This window comes from Ambystoma mexicanum, chromosome 8, assembly GCF_040938575.1.
Source record: "Ambystoma mexicanum isolate Mex_15411 chromosome 8, UKY_AmexF1_1, whole genome shotgun sequence".
NCBI classification, from domain to species: Eukaryota; Metazoa; Chordata; class Amphibia; order Caudata; family Ambystomatidae; genus Ambystoma; species Ambystoma mexicanum.
In genome coordinates this window covers 397211356-397227156 of record NC_090929.1, presented here as the reverse complement: position 1 = coordinate 397227156, position 15801 = coordinate 397211356, and the positions used below count along the sequence as shown (strand labels likewise).

Here is a 15801-nt window from a genome sequence, read left to right as displayed (position 1 = left end):
ATTTCAGCCTAGTAGGAGAAACTCAAAAGGTATTCTCCCACCCACTCCATCAGAATCTTCCATTCAGGTGGCCAGGGAAGGGCCATCGCTTTTGGATCCCGCCCCTGGGGGTGGACAAGCAAGGGAGGATCACCTGAGTGGAGGATCACGGGAGATTGGGAGGAGGATACGAGGATACCGGAGGGCAAGACATGGTATTGCCCCAGTCCTGAAAACACCTTAGCCTACTCTGCCACAGCTTTTGTGGGGGTGTTTACAATCTCACCTCATCTCCCTCTCCCCATTTCCAACAAATACTGAGACAAGGAGGAGGCAACTAAGATCAGTCAGGGTTCAAATTTGAGATTTGATGAGCAGGAGCTAAAATCAGTTCCTGGGTGTCTGCATCAACCTGTAGGCAGGAGCTACAGCAGGGGAACCAGGAGCTACCAGAGGTGCTCCTTTAAATTGGTGTCCATTTTGTATGAATCATTGTGTTTAAATATATATTAGATGTGATCTAATTTTTCTTCATCAACATTCTCAAATACTCAAAGTTAATGTCACATATACATGTTTGGAAGGCCTCAGTTGGCCCTAGGAGCCAAAAGGTAGCTGTTGGTTTGAAAGTAACCAAGCCCCACTATGCTATAAGCAGGAGCTAAATAGCTCCAAGCTCCACTCAATTTCGAACCCTGTCAGTAAAGATTACCCATACGAATAATATGGGGAAAGTAAGGGAAACCTACCCTAGAACGAACTGAGGTTGTCCCACTAATAGATTCAGGCAGTGTCAGGCACTCTATAGTAACTACTCACACCGACTCCACTTCACAGTTTGGTTGCCTATAAAAAGGTGTGGGCATGCACACCAGAATGAGCGAGCTGGGGACGCAGTCCCGAACGGTGCAGCACAGTAGTGGAGAGAAGCAGGAGCTTCAGGCTGGAGGAGGATGGTGTGTGGATATGCTAGTCCAGTGTGTGTGGGCTGCAGCGTGGCAAGGGAGCCGAGCCTCCAGGGAGCCAGAGAAGCACTGCCTGCATTCTGCAGGCCAGGTCTGGAAGAGTGCTTGTTCTCTTGAGGCCAGTGCTGACCCCAAGGGTGCCTGAGGGGCAGGCGGTGAGACCCTGACCTCAACCCCGCACTTCCAGGAGGTACCGCCTCTCAACGCGACGCTGCCCAGTGAGTTTCATGGCGAATGTGAGAGAAACTCGTGAGCGTGCGTTTGGATGAGAGCAGAGCGGAAAAAAGGGCACAGACTGTAAAAGCGGCAAAGAAATGCAGAGCAAAGCAGAAAGCATAGCTGAAAGCAAAAGCATAAAGGCAGAAAGCGTGAAGGCTGAAAGGCAATGCTGCAAGCACAAATAAAGTGGAAAGCAAGTAAAAGACTGATCCAAATAGAAAGTGAGAGAAAGTGGAAAGAAGCACAAGGGTGTGAGTGGCCCATACAAAAAAAAAAAAAAAAAAAAAAAGAGGGGCACGAGAAGAGGAAAGGTAAGGTGCCAAGGGCACAATAAGAAGGAAACAGAAAAGCAGGTGCAAGTGTGCACATAAAGGAAAGTAGTAATAAAGGGGTGCAGAAAGCATCTGAAGAGCAACAAAAAGGTCTAAAGAAACGAAACAAGAAAATAAAATTAAAAAAGGGAGGGGCAGAAGGGTCAGATTTGTCGTGCCTAGGAAAAGCAAAGAGCCCGGCCTTTTCGAAAGCCTCCGATTCTACCCCATGAAAGGATGGCATAGGGAAAAGGTTGGCAGAAAGGAAAAAGCACATCCTACACCATGGAATTTTTGTTTTGAATTAAAGTGGGCCTACATCTTGGGGAGGGCGCTCTGTGAAAATAACAACAAACTGTGACATGTTAAGTTGTGTGTTTTAAAGCTGGAAGAGGCTTAAAGCTTCGGGAAAGGGACCCTGAGAGGCTCAATCAAGTTGAAGACTTATTCGTTTTGTTGTACTGTTGAAAGGCTTGAAGCGTGCGGAAAGGGAACCCAGAGAAGCTTGCAAAAGGAACTTTGTTACAATTATTCTATGGTGTTTTGAAACTTGAATAAGCTGAAGCTTGGGGAAGAGAACCCCAAGGAACTTAAAGACATTGAAGGTAGTGGTGCCTGTGGAGAAGGTCTTACGAACAGCCCTGTTTATTGAACTAATTTGTGTGACATTGACCAAGCTGCACGAGGTAAGAAGAAGACCACCTGAAACCAACCTTGGTTTCCACTTTTTGTTGAACCACTATTTTCTTGTTTTGAAAAGACTTCCTTTCACATTTCAGAGTGAGGGCAAGCATATGTTTAGATACAGACTTATTTTGGACTAGCTGGGGTACCCGGCATTGCCTGTGTCCTGATTGAGTGGTGTCTCATGTGCCCTGGAAGATGTTGCTCTTGTCCTCATGTCAGTAAGTCTTGCTTCAGTTTGCTCTGGCATCTCATTTGCCCTGGAGAAAGTGGTTCTTGTCCTCTGGCCGACAAGTCGTGCTGCGGTTTGTTATTGTGTTTCAGAAGCTCTCGATATTGATTTTCGCTTTGAATCAGATGGAGCTTTTCCAAGTGATGTTCGTTTTTTGTGCAGCATGTTTCAGTCACTTAATGGCTTCAGCACATGTGAGAAAATGTCCAAGAAAGATTGATTGACTGGGCTCTCTTCTCGTCAATGAACTTAAGTAAACTGTAACCTTGCCATTTCCCATATCTGGAGTGGCGTAAAAACAAAAAAAAAAATGTATTCCCTTTAACAATGCTTTAATAAACACTTTCGAACTGTATACAGTAGCAATACATTTTAAAGGAAAAGCCAATATAGCACGCATTTTGCTTCAGACACTTCTCCAAATTGTGCTTCCTTCTAGTACCTACTGTAGTGAATCGGGGTGAGCATCAGTAAATGAGGGTGTCTAGAGAGTACATTTTTTGCATCCAAACAGACTACAATCTTTCCCCAGAAAAATGAGGAATCCATGTGATATATGGTAGCAGTGGGTTCAACGGTGTGGATTTGTATAGCCGGAAAACAGACACACATTCAGCTTTATATTTAAAGACTAATGGACAACAACGGCCATTAGAAACACCAGTTAAGGGAATTACCCTTTTACAGTTAGAGACAGTCAGGCATTAAACCAACCCGGGAACCTTAGTAAATAAAGGTTTTCAAATAAACCCTTTTTGAGTGTGTCACTCTTGATACGCTGCCCGTCTCACACCAGTCAACGCCGGATTAACCTGTATTAGAAATCCCAGCTATTTCACTGAATTCACCTTTACCACAAGTTCAAACCTATATGCCATTTAAAAGGTAGTTTTCTTTCGACCCTTTGAACATTGCCATATTTTGGTCTGCATAGGGTTGATCTGAAGTACATGATTGGCCACATAAACTGCAAAGACATCCATCAGCATTTGAAGTCGTACCAGCATATAATAAAAAATATGCAATGGACCGCCAAAAAGGCCTTAGTTTGTGTACCACTGGTGTAATGAATGCAGCTGTTTTTAGATGGTCGCCAATTTCCGATGAGTAAAGTTTGAACAGGCAGGGCGCAAAGAGGCAACCCGGCTTGACGCCCCGGGACGTGGAAATCGGGCGTGAACATGCGCCCGAATAATTCAGACGCACCTGGATTTCAGAGTGGGAATACAAAACCAACTATTAGTCTCAAGAGACACAGAGGAACACCCCACTGAAAGCTTGGACCACAGATGTTCACGGTCTACAACGTCAAATGCAGCTGTGAAATCTATGAAGGCAATAAAAGACTGAGTCATGCTTTCCCTCCCAGGCCAGATTTTGAAATGTTTTGACCATTAGCCCATTTAAAGATGTTGTGGGGTTCCGTCGAATAACAGTTTGCCATTTTGCCATTCTACCGGCCGCTAGGGCCCATGCTTCTAGATGGGACAGCAAAATAGAGGCAAAGACCTTGTGGGCCGCATCTAGAAGGGCAATAGGTCTGTAAATTAAAGGACTGGTTCTCCCTCCCTTTTTATAAATCGGGAAAATGTGTGTCTTGGACCAAGTGGCAGGAAAAAAATCTAGGTCTACCACACTCAACAAAATATTAAGAGTTACTGCCCAAGCCTCTGGATTGGTTCTAAACAAGAAGTTTGATCATTAATTCGGGCCTGGTGCCCGAGATGGACTGATCATTATTATCTCCAAGATGTTATCATAATCGAACAATGTTAAATCCATCCTATCGATAATGCCAGAGACTGGTATAGCATACTCTATGTTGCCCATAGGCCGTGCATATAGAGTTGAAAAATGTAAAACCCAGTAATTCTCAGTTACTGCGTTTATTTGTTTCCCTAATTGTGAAACTATGGTGAATGGGGCAATAAAGACACGCCACCAGCATTGGGGTCAGTGAATATAAACATGACTGAGACACAGCTGCCTAGGGTATCTGACTGATAGAACCATGTAGTAAATGCAAGATATGTGTTTAAGTGTACACGATTGTCAAAAAAGAAATAACTCGGTCACTCTGCCCACCTCCACCACGTCAACAATAAGGCTAGTCGCGAGTACTCTAAAGTGTACACGAAATAAACAACTTGAATTACAAGCAGTCTCGTAGTTCTTGCTCAGGGTTCCTGGTTAATCAGCAAGCTCTGTTTTTTTGTCTCCCAAACATTTTACACTTCAATTGAGTATGTCAAAACCTTGAAAAAGAGACTTACTGTATTCAAAAAAATTGATGCGTTTGAAATTTGTAATCCACATCACTTACTAAACCCAAGACACTAAAAGTTGTTATTTCAACATTTCAAGTGTTTGATGTAATGTTGGTAATTTTCAATATGAATGAATTGTGGTATTGACCCAATGTTCTACGTATGAATGTTTTACTGTGGGATATGTAACTTATGACAAATGAATAATTCAAAGGACTTTGCAGTAATCCAGAACGCTGCTCTCAGAGCGCCATCCTTCTGAAGGACCCGCACGGCTTCGCGAGCAGTTCCAGCTCTTGCCGTTCCACGCTTCCTGGAGGAGGCGTGGCTTGCGATAGTCACGTGGAGGACCACGTGACCCCTCAGTGCTACTTCTGCAACAGTGAGGCACCCTTGCGGCGTTAAGCCCGACAGGGGTAAAGGCCTTGGGCTGTTAAGCGGGTGTTGCGCGGAGGTGCGCATATGAATACCAGACCCCGATCCCAGTAAAACATCTACCCTGCAACAAATAGGTTTGGTTACATCGCCGACCGCGCGTGGACGCTCAATCAGCTGCAGTCCGTAGCAGGAAACCAGCTCTCAGGTAAGACCTTCTTGATCATGGACACGCGTTCCCAAGCCCGCTCGAAAGTAAATCAAACAAGTCACTGTGCTGGGCGGGAAATGCCTCAGATTACGCCAACCGCCCACTTAGAAGACAATATTCTGGTGGCCGGGTCTAAGGCACCGAATAACATATGTAGCCTGGGCGCGAGGTACGAGGAACCTGAGCCTACCCTGTTGAGCCCCGCCATACGTGGTTCGCCAAGTCTGGATCCCTCATCGCCTGATCATCGCGACCCCTCTCAAACCTCCCCACCGCCTTCAGACGCAACCAAGGCACAACAAACACTTAGCCCAGTCATAGAAGCCGCCGTTTCAGCAGGACAACCTGAGGCAAAGCCTCCAACTAATAGCGCAGATAGGCGCAAACGCAACATCTATCCCGATGCTCCACTAACCATGGGCAGAGAGGATTATTCTGCTAATCCTATGAACAAACATGACATCACACCAAAGTCTGAAAGAAATGTCCATTTCGTCTCAAAAACAAACTGTGAAGCCTCATTAAAAACACAGCCTCAATGTCGCACACAAGAAGAGCTCAATGAGGAAGGCGAAGACTCATTTTATTCGCCGTTTGATGTGACAGATGCTGAACTCTTGAATTCAGACGCACCTAGTATTCAAAAAAACATCAAAACATTAAGATTCCACTTCCGGAAGCAGGCCTCAGATCAAACCGATGCCAACTCAAAACCATTGCCATTGACTCAGATGAGTCATCCACTAATCACCCAGCTGGCGAGAAACATCTCATCGATTGTTGACACAACAAACCCTGACACCTCAGTGTCTACAACGGAAAAAAAACGAAAATATTGAACACAAACGACTTCGACTTAGCAGGCCGAGAAGCCAGACTCACAACGAGGCTAGAAGCCAATTATGAATCCATGAAAGAGAAGCTAGTTAAAAGTTTCTCTAAAGACAAATATAATCACGGTCTGTGTGCCAGAGAAAGTGACATGGATCTAGGGTGCGATAATCACCTAAAAAAAACAATAAGACATCAGGTGCAAAAGGAGAATGAAGTGGGCATCTTGCCAAGATGGGAAAAGGACGCCCCAGAATCAAATCGCCCCCACGATTTTGGTGATGGACGTCCTGAAAAGTCACGAGAGGCAATACCACGTGCTAAGCACTTGACAAAAAAAGATGACAATGTTCCAACCTGTTCCACTCCTTTAATCACCCACACGGAGAAAATTTCAGAATCATACTGTGGGAAGCAATTCTCGCCCAGAAAACCCGAACAACGAGAAACGACTTGCCATTGCAAGGACAAGAGGACCAGCCTGATGGAGTCAATCACAGAAGCTAAAGCTAATTTGTCTGTCGCAGCAGCTATACAGATACATAACAACGTGCTAGCTGCAACATCGCAAGCCCTCCTACCTTTCATAAAATTATACGAAAGTGTCAATGAAGCAGTACATAACAATGGAATAACCATTGGACAATTAGCTGAAAAACTATCACTGTTGGAACTCAACTTATTTACTCAACAACAGCAAAGGATAAACGAACATAACGAGACAGAAGATGGACTCAAAGGAATATTTCGGTTAATCGAAAAAAATTCAAATGAAGCCAGGTCCCAAATGGACGACCTGTCAAACTTCATGAAAAAGGTGTTCATGATTCAGAATCCAGCACTTCCAACTCCAGAAAACCTAGGAAGTGGCACTTGGCCAGACATAAGCCCAGGAGAGCCATCCATCTTATATGGATTACCAACTGATAATAATATTCAAGCTCACACTCCACCCAGTACACTCCACCAGGAGAGCTCTGACACAAGCGCAATAAAGGAAGTCATAAAAACAAAAGGAACGGTCACAAACAGTGCCAATCCAGCGCAACCTCATTCCAACGGATTAGGGGCCCCTATACCGCACGATGCGAAATCATCAAGTGACGACTTGAAATGCATAGTTCCACCGAGTATTTGGGACCTCCCTCCCACGATACCAAGCTGTTCCAACTCAAAGGCGTCTTTCGGCATTTTCCTTGGAGGAGCAAAAAACCTCCAGAGTGGAAAGAATCTAGGCACCATCCAAATCGAAGGACAAGGAGAGGTAGCAAGAAATTTACCACACACAAAGAAGAAAGAAAAGACTAAAAATACAGCTGTCAGGAAGCAAACTACAAATTCAAGGAAATTTATAAGAAATTTAACAACTCCTCCCAAACTCAAGACATCTTTAAGTGAAAAACCCCTAGGAAAAACGAATAATAAATTATCGTTATTTACCACCGCAGAAACACCAAAAGAATACGAAAAGGAAAACGAAAAGAAAAAATCACCTAGCGACTCGACTGTAAACAAAAAAGATACAAGGACAGCGCCTAAACCGTCAAGATCAAATCCAAACAAGCGAAGGAGAGTCGCCTCAGACTCTAGCTGTGATATGACCAGCGACGGACTCGAAGAACTATGCAATTTGTCAACTTACTCATATGACACAAGTGAATCAGGCAGTTGTAAAGCCCACGCCATTCTGAAAAAACAAAGAATGAGCTTTCAAGAAGTCCTAACCCACAATCATCAAAACAGGTCGAAATCAACACAATTTCCTCACCAAAAAATGGGAGGAAACCGTGCTACGACTCCTATGACGTCCATCAACCAAAAGGACGAAGGAAAGATGTTCCACCCTCGAAACCACACGGGAAAATGTGTCACCGAATTAAATCCAAAGTGCACAGCTGCCCACAACAAAAAAACTGGAGAATTTAATTCAAAGACAGACAACAACGCACAAAATCGCACACTACCACAAAAAATCAAATTGGTAAATGTGCTGAGTGACGATATCGATGTAAACCTGAACCGTGGAAACGTAATGCGCCTCCTGCACTCAGTGCCATTGCTAAGGACAATTACATCTGAAGATATACAAATTGTCGAATATATCTCAGAAGCTCGTGTCGATAATGTACTACTTCATATCAGCTCCCAAGCAGTCAGAAGGCTACTGATAGGCGCAAAAGACGAAATACTAAGCCTTGGATTCGAGATCTCGGAGGATCACCAACCGACAAGAAAAAAAGGAGTAGATGGTGCAGAAATGCGAGTCTCAAAGAGCCCTGCGAGAATCTGGCATGACGCGACTTGTAAATACCCGAACTCAAACTCTATGTCTGTCACGGAAAATAGGCCTACTTACCATTTTGGCAAAAAACATTAACTAGGCAATGACGAACGAGATTCTGTTAACACCTTGATCTCATGGAACACCAGAGGCTTCAGCCATCTATACAACAACTTTCCGGTGGATTTATCAGACAATTTTATAATTTGCCTACAGGAAACTTGGATGCGTCAACCCCCGGTAAAGGATGGATACCAGATCCTAATAAACCCTGCAAGCAAAGGCACAAAAGGTCGTCCTTTCGCGGGGCTATTGACGATGATAAAATCAGGCACAAGCTGGGAAGTGGTGATTTCATCTAACCCAATCAATTATGTCCAATCGACCCTGCTTGTAAGGAAAAATAGAGGAATAGGAAATGAGTACAACATCTCCCAACACTTACTGTTACTTAATGTTTATTGGAATCCAGCAAAAATCTCGACAGGAACATTTACCCAATCAATAACAACAATAATTGACAAAAATGTGAGGAGTCTCCAAAATCTTTGGATCATTGTGTGTGGCGATCTAAACACTTCTTGGTTCAATGTAAACCAACAGAAAAACAACTCCTGCGCACACGAAGCAAGCAGGGATTCTTCTAGAAGAGCACGTTGGTCCGACGCCATGGAATCCAGGGACTGTACCATGGTTAATGGAAACGTCCCCGGCGATTGCCCACCACAAATTACGTGGCTAAACATGGGGATAAAGAAAACATTAGATTACATTTGGGTCTCAGAAAATCTGATGCATACAATAACGCATCTGCAGATAACACCGACAACGACCAGTGACCACTATCCTCTGAAAATGTCCTGGCAACCAAAGTGTAAGCGTATGAGTGGAACGACTTGTACCAACTTAGAAGTAAATTCCGGCAAAAACAGATTAAGACTGAACACCAAACAAATACAACAACTAACGGCTACATTTCAGTCAGAAAATAAAGGAAGCTCCAAATTCACCAACTACCCGGCAATCCTTCTAAATCTGAACACGCTCCACTCGAGACCGCTTTATCCTGCATTAAATCACAAACACACGTGGAGTAACAGGTTGAACAGCGAAAAAAAGAAATTGAGAAAAGACTTAAAAAAATTACGATCAGGAGCCGGCACCAACAGAGCACAAGAAATCAAACAACGCAAACAAAGATATCGAAACTGGCTAATAGCTTTTGCAAACCAACGAGATCAAGAACGCGGCGAGACAATGCTCTCCCTGATAAGAACACATAACACCAGAGATATCTGGAAAATTTTAAATCACGACCATCAAAACCAAGCCGTAACAATGGCAAATGGAGTCTCAGAAGATGCTTGGGCGACCCACTTCCAGAAAGTGTTTTTCTGCAACCGGCAATCACTAGCTGAAGAAAACAACTCTGCCGACCCGTGCTGGGACACAATAGAGACGGTAGATGACATAGCTCACGCTATAGCCAAACTAAAAAACTCCAGAGCAGCTGGCCCGGATGGCATCACGAATATCATGTTAAAACATCACCCTCGTGAATGGGCCAAATTCATAGCTGATCTGTTTACGACTATAGCAAAAGCCAAGAAAATTCCATCATCTTGGTCTGAGGCAATAATTGTCCCAATTCACAAGAAAGGCAGCAGGGACAATCCTAGCAATTATCGACCAATTGCTTTATTGGACACAATTGGAAAGGTATTTGCCTCCTTCTTACAGGAAAAGATTTCAGCTTGGGCCTCCCAGTCTGGGCTAAACGACGTAAGACAAACTGGCTTCACTAAGGGAGTTGGCACAGAAAATAACCTTTCCATACTGAACCTCCTGAAACTAGAAGCCTTGCGAAAGAAGGAAAAATTGTTCCTGGCATTTATCGACATGCAACAAGCTTTCGATGGAATAGATCGAGCAAGGCTCTGGGGGAAGTTGGAAAGATGGAATTGCCCTGATAAAATACTAAATCCCATAAAGGCCTTGCATAAGTCAACTACGATAAGAATCCGACTAAACGAAAAAGGCGATCTTTCTCAATCAATTATTACAAATAAAGGCGTGAAGCAGGGCTGTCCGTTGGCAGCGATACTATTCAAACTCTACATTGCAGATGTATCAGAAACACTAGCCAAAACGCCTTGCTTCCCCCCTAGAGTCAACGGAAATCCTGTAAGTTGCTTGATTTACGCAGACGATCTGGTCTTGATTGACAAGACACAAATAGGCCTACAGAGGCTATTGACTACGTTGAATATTTATATGGTCGATAATGATCTAAGGATCAATGTGGAAAAATCCAAGATATTGAAATTTGGCCCTGTTGAGGGCCTGAGAAACAAGAACTTCAATTGGAAAATAAACAACGTCAAGATCGAGGAAGTAAACGAGACTCGCTACTTGGGCATACCCTTTAGCACTTCAATAAGAGAATGGAGTTGGGTCACAGAAATGGAAAAAAGAACCAAAACACTAGCTCTCCAAGGAGCCAAAATCAATTCACAATATGGAAAATTTTCCTTGATCCCGGTAAGATCTTTTTACCTACAAAAGGTAATACCAGCAATTACGTACGGAACAGAGTCAGGCTGGAACCTCGACCAAAAGATCTGGTCCAAACTAGAAGGATTGTTCTGGCGACGCGTACTAAGACTGCCCAAATATCTATCAACAACAGTAATCCGTTATGAATTAGGCTTGGAGCCACTGTACGGAGCCGTCATTTGGAAATCAATGACACTGTTGCGAAAGATGTCAATGACGAACCCACAACCAGCATTTGAACTGTTCAAACCCTCTAAAAACTGTAATACAAGAACTTTACAAGACATGTGGTTTGAGAAAGTAAAAGCAAATATGCAGGCCGCAAACATCACTATGGAGATGCTCCTGGAACGCCCTCTGACTGCCAAGAAAAAAGTGAGAGAATGGCTCTGGATCATCAACTTAGAAAAATATCAAGGTCTAAAGACCACCCTGGATATGAACCAAATCCTGAATAAAATGGACCAATTACCGAAGTACTTGAGTAAATTTCCGTCCAGATATCATAGAGACGCTTTTTTACGATTAAGAACAAACATCTATAAGACCAGGCAAGCCTGCTTTGTTCGCCACATTGAAAATGTAAAAGACCCTAAATGTAGGTTCTGCGCTAACAACCTGGAAACGACAAAACACATACTAACTGAATGTGAGCTTCTTAAAGACGTAAGAAGCCTATACCTGCTGAAGTTCGCCCCACTAACTGACAACATGGACGACTTGTGGACGCGAATTCTAAGTGGGTCTTCAATTCACCTGACTTGCGCAGTTATAAACTTTCTGGAAAAAATGTTAAATTAAAAGCCTTCAGTCTATGAAATTAATAAGGAAGAAGAAGTGAAATGAAGAAATCCATGAGGAAAGTTGACAAATGTAATAAAAGTTTGTAAAAAACTAGAAATTACAAAAAAAAAAAAAAAAAAAAAAAAAAAATAATTCTCCATTTTTTTCTGGATGCTATAATGCTGTAAACCACACAGCTTTGCAAGAGTACCACCGTTAGAAGGTGTGTAGCTGAGGAAGGGGTAACCCATTGCCTTTGTGATATAGATTTTAGATTCCTTCCCCACTTGCAATTGGTCCCCCGAAAACAAATAATTGGGAAGTACCCATTTTTGAACATATTTATAACGAGGGATACAGTGATATAGCCAGTGATTATGCTGTATTAAGTCTTTAATAAAAACCTCAAAGTTGGAGACAGAAAACAACAAGTATTTCCAATCCGAGGAGGAGCACTCCAGGACATCTGCCATGGGACTATTCATGGGACTATTCACCCTAGTCGCCAAGGCAGGATTCCAATATATGCAGGTACCTGTTGAATTGTTCACGTTCAGGTAGGAATCATTTTTAGTTTTTTTCTTCAAGGAAGCTTTCTGTTTCAATGCTTTTCGCCATAAAGATGGTAAGGTACTTTTAGGTGCCTCTGGGGATATTTGAAAATAGTCGTCAGCCCCTAATGTTGTGGAAGATTCCTCCCGGCTAACTACCTCTGTTCCCAATGTTGGGCCTTTAGGCCGGGGAGGCTTTATACCAACCACAGTCGGGGGCAAATCTCTGTGATGTAATCCAGTCTCTGCATCACTGGTAGCAGTCCCCCTACTTGGGGCGGAGGGAGGGAATAGGATCAGCCTCACAGATGACACTTTCCGAAGTAAAATCCTGCAAAGGCACCGACTCTTGCCAATTCAGGGCCACATAAGCATCAATAGCCATGGGCCCTATACCTAGAGTACCAGACCTTGTATCCCGTTGCCCCCTATCATGTTCTCGGCGGGAGACACGGCTTGTGATGCCACAAAAAAGCCTTTGTATTGCCAAACTGTGAGAAAACAGACATTCTTTTGCTGAAACATGCAACTTTATGTTTTCAAACTTGAACAAAAGTGCCAAATTAGCTTTAGTTTGCACTTTTAGGCTCTCATATAAAGAGACTAAAATACATAAGACCTTGTTTATCTCCAACAATGATTGATCCCAGGAGGGGGTCACTCCCTATGCGTTGCAAAAGGAACATCTGGCTTCCTAAATGGCAAGAGCGGGGGCAGAGAGCCAATTGAAGAAAAAGTGGATTCAAAATCTGGAATTTACTGCTGACCTATCTACGGTGGAGTATCTAAAAAACTTGAATCTTCACCACTCATTGGAAAAATCACTCATTGGAAAATGATTAAGCTTCCATAATGACCTGTGAGGCAGTAGTTATGTTAGTATTGAGTGAAGGTGATACTAGTCCTTCTTGGAAGTCCTCATTTGATTGCCCCTTGGTGAAAAAAAAAGAAAAAAAAAGTAATCAAATTTGAAAAAGTTTTACCCCGTGGCAACTTCCCTGCACCGTTGGGCGGAAGGCATTTCACATTCTCCCAACCCTGTTGCACCGAGACTGAGGCACAACTTCCACCATACAAAAGTCAGCGGCCAAACCACCCTCAGGAGTCATGGGAAGGTGTAGATGTATTGCTGCCAATATCTCGTCATCAGTAATCGGAGCAAGGTCAATTAAAGGAGTCATACTATACTTTCCACTCCGTTAATCATACATGCAGGACAGTCTTCTCCAAATGCAAGTTTTACAATGAAACAGTACAGGCCAAGGACATTTGGTGTCGTTATGGTTTACAACACTCACCAACTGGACCTTCACTCGCCTGTCTTGCTGAGACTGCTGGATTCCAAATACCTCTTACACCGACTCGCTGACGTCACAAGATTTCCAATCAATGGAGAGCAGCCACAACGCCACACAGTCCGCACTGACTGCAATGACTGCCACTCTGCACCACCCGCTATGCGGCATGCACTGTTTTTCAAGCACAGCTCCTCCTCCAATAGTGGTAGTAAGCAAGGTAGTAAGCAAGGACAGACTAACACTAGCTGTACTTAATTGGGCTGTCTACGTCATGTATGAATTATTTTTAATACATTTAGGTCACAGAATGGCAAGTAGATTTTTTTTAGTAGCGCAATTAAAATGGTCTAATATCTTGTCCATTGGGCAAGTAGATTTTTAAAAAAAACATTCCACACCCCTGAAGGATATACCCAATATTTCATATTGGCAGAGGACCATATGAGGTTGCCTCTTGTATATGATGGTAGTACATGGGGCAATGAGGATGCACCTACCATATGATGCCAATAGCCAAACTGTACTCCTTCCATAAAAACTTAAGCATGCCCCCTTGTTCAACATCACATTGGACAGATCTGTATTTCACTTACCATTGCTTGCTGAAATAAGACTTTGTGAATTGTCTGCAACGTCTGGCAATTCTAAAATATTTGCACTAAAAAAAAAACATTGATAAAATAAATGTCAGAAACAAAAGATGACAGCACAAAGTAAACTTGTTGCTTTCATTAATTACATTTGTTCTCATCATGGCAAAAACGCGTCTTGTGAACATGGGAAAATCCAACAAAACTGAACCACTTACAGCTTGGGTAAGCATTCAAAAACGCTTGTTTTTCTTCCAACGGATGGTGATATGTTACGATCGCTGAATTAAGGCATAAAAAGCAGACTATATTGTATATATAAAAAGCCCCTTGTTCACATTTAACCAATATTGGACCTCATTAGCATAGCTCTTAACCGTTTAATTATTTTATTGCGTCTTAATACAATACTTGTTGGCAAATCCTTTAAGCTTGAGCACAATGACGTTTTACCAATGTCTTTATCAATTTTTTGTATCTTAACAGTATGGAAGTATGTTTGTATTTTAACCTTTAATGAAATGTGCTTCTGTTTTATGATGTCATTTTATGTACGTGTAAAAGTTGTATAACCATATGCACAATAAAGAAAAACAAAAGCATTCTATATTTGTACTCCATTTGTTATTAATTGATGTGTGTCAAGCAGTTATTAAAAGGCGGCAATGACTTAACTGGAGAATGGAATCCATTTATCTACAAACACAAAACAGCATGAGCGGAGGCAGAGCATTTCCTTGCAACAAAGCACCTGTCCAGTAAAAAACTGCAACAGACTCCCCTCTTCTACAGTAACTTCTAAATAGAAAAGCGTTGGCAAAGCCAATAGTTTTGCATTGGTATGGACATAGGAAGAGTGTCTATGAGGAACAATGAAAGGAGGAATGCACTGGGGGTGGGGGGTGGGAAGAAGCATAGTCATCAAACAAGCATAGGAATCAGGACAATCAAGCCACAAAGACCACCATAATTCCAGGTTTTGGATGACCAATAATGACCATCCGGGCAGGGTTAGCAGTAATGAGATGTTAGGCAACGCTCCAATTTAAGGCTGGCAATTAGATATTTGGCCGCAGAAATCTTCTTTGGTGAGTTGTAAAAATAAATAGGTACCAGGTAGTTGCAACTTAAAATTTTAGCTTCAGAAGCTGCCAGGGCTCGGTATACATGTGTAGGTTAATGTGCTCATCACTAGTGTTGCGCAGAATTACAAATAATAAACATTAACTCAACTCAATCAGATTGCTCCACAGTATCTGAGCATTGTTCCCTGTTTGTAGGCCGAATATTGCAGTAAGTATATAAACTGAAGCGCAAATAGTTACCCATTGAGGGAGAATAAGCACAGCACCAGGCAATGCATTACTTATTTCTACTTGTTTTGGATTTATACACTTAACAGGGGTGGATCTTGGAAGCACAATGATGCCAGCAAGCAGAACAGGTAGGGGGTTTGTGAAATCCTCAGCCTGATCCTTACTCTGGGTAAGGGAATAGCCAATGGGGCACCATCCGCAGTGCGAAGCTGGACCTGGGGTTCGTATGAAGAGAATCCCCTGGCTACCTGCCTTCCCCTACAGATGGTAAGCTTGTGATCTCCACAGAATTGCCAATCCAATACCTGTCTCTTTGAAAAGTGATAGGGGACAGAAGATAACTTCATCATGG

At 42.9% G+C, this 15801-nt stretch overlaps 1 protein-coding gene across 5 annotated transcripts in view; it reads right to left on the bottom strand.

Moving 5' to 3' along the window:
• The window catches only part of CDK5RAP2 (CDK5 regulatory subunit associated protein 2), a 2172192-nt gene that overhangs the window by 2101190 nt on the left and 55201 nt on the right, over positions 1–15801 (bottom strand). For all 5 annotated transcript variants that reach the window (XM_069609888.1, XM_069609889.1, XM_069609892.1 and 2 more), the window contains exon 2: positions 14137–14201. In XM_069609888.1, the coding sequence (XP_069465989.1) occupies positions 14137–14201 (65 nt within the window). The remainder of the gene's footprint in view (positions 1–14136; positions 14202–15801) is intronic.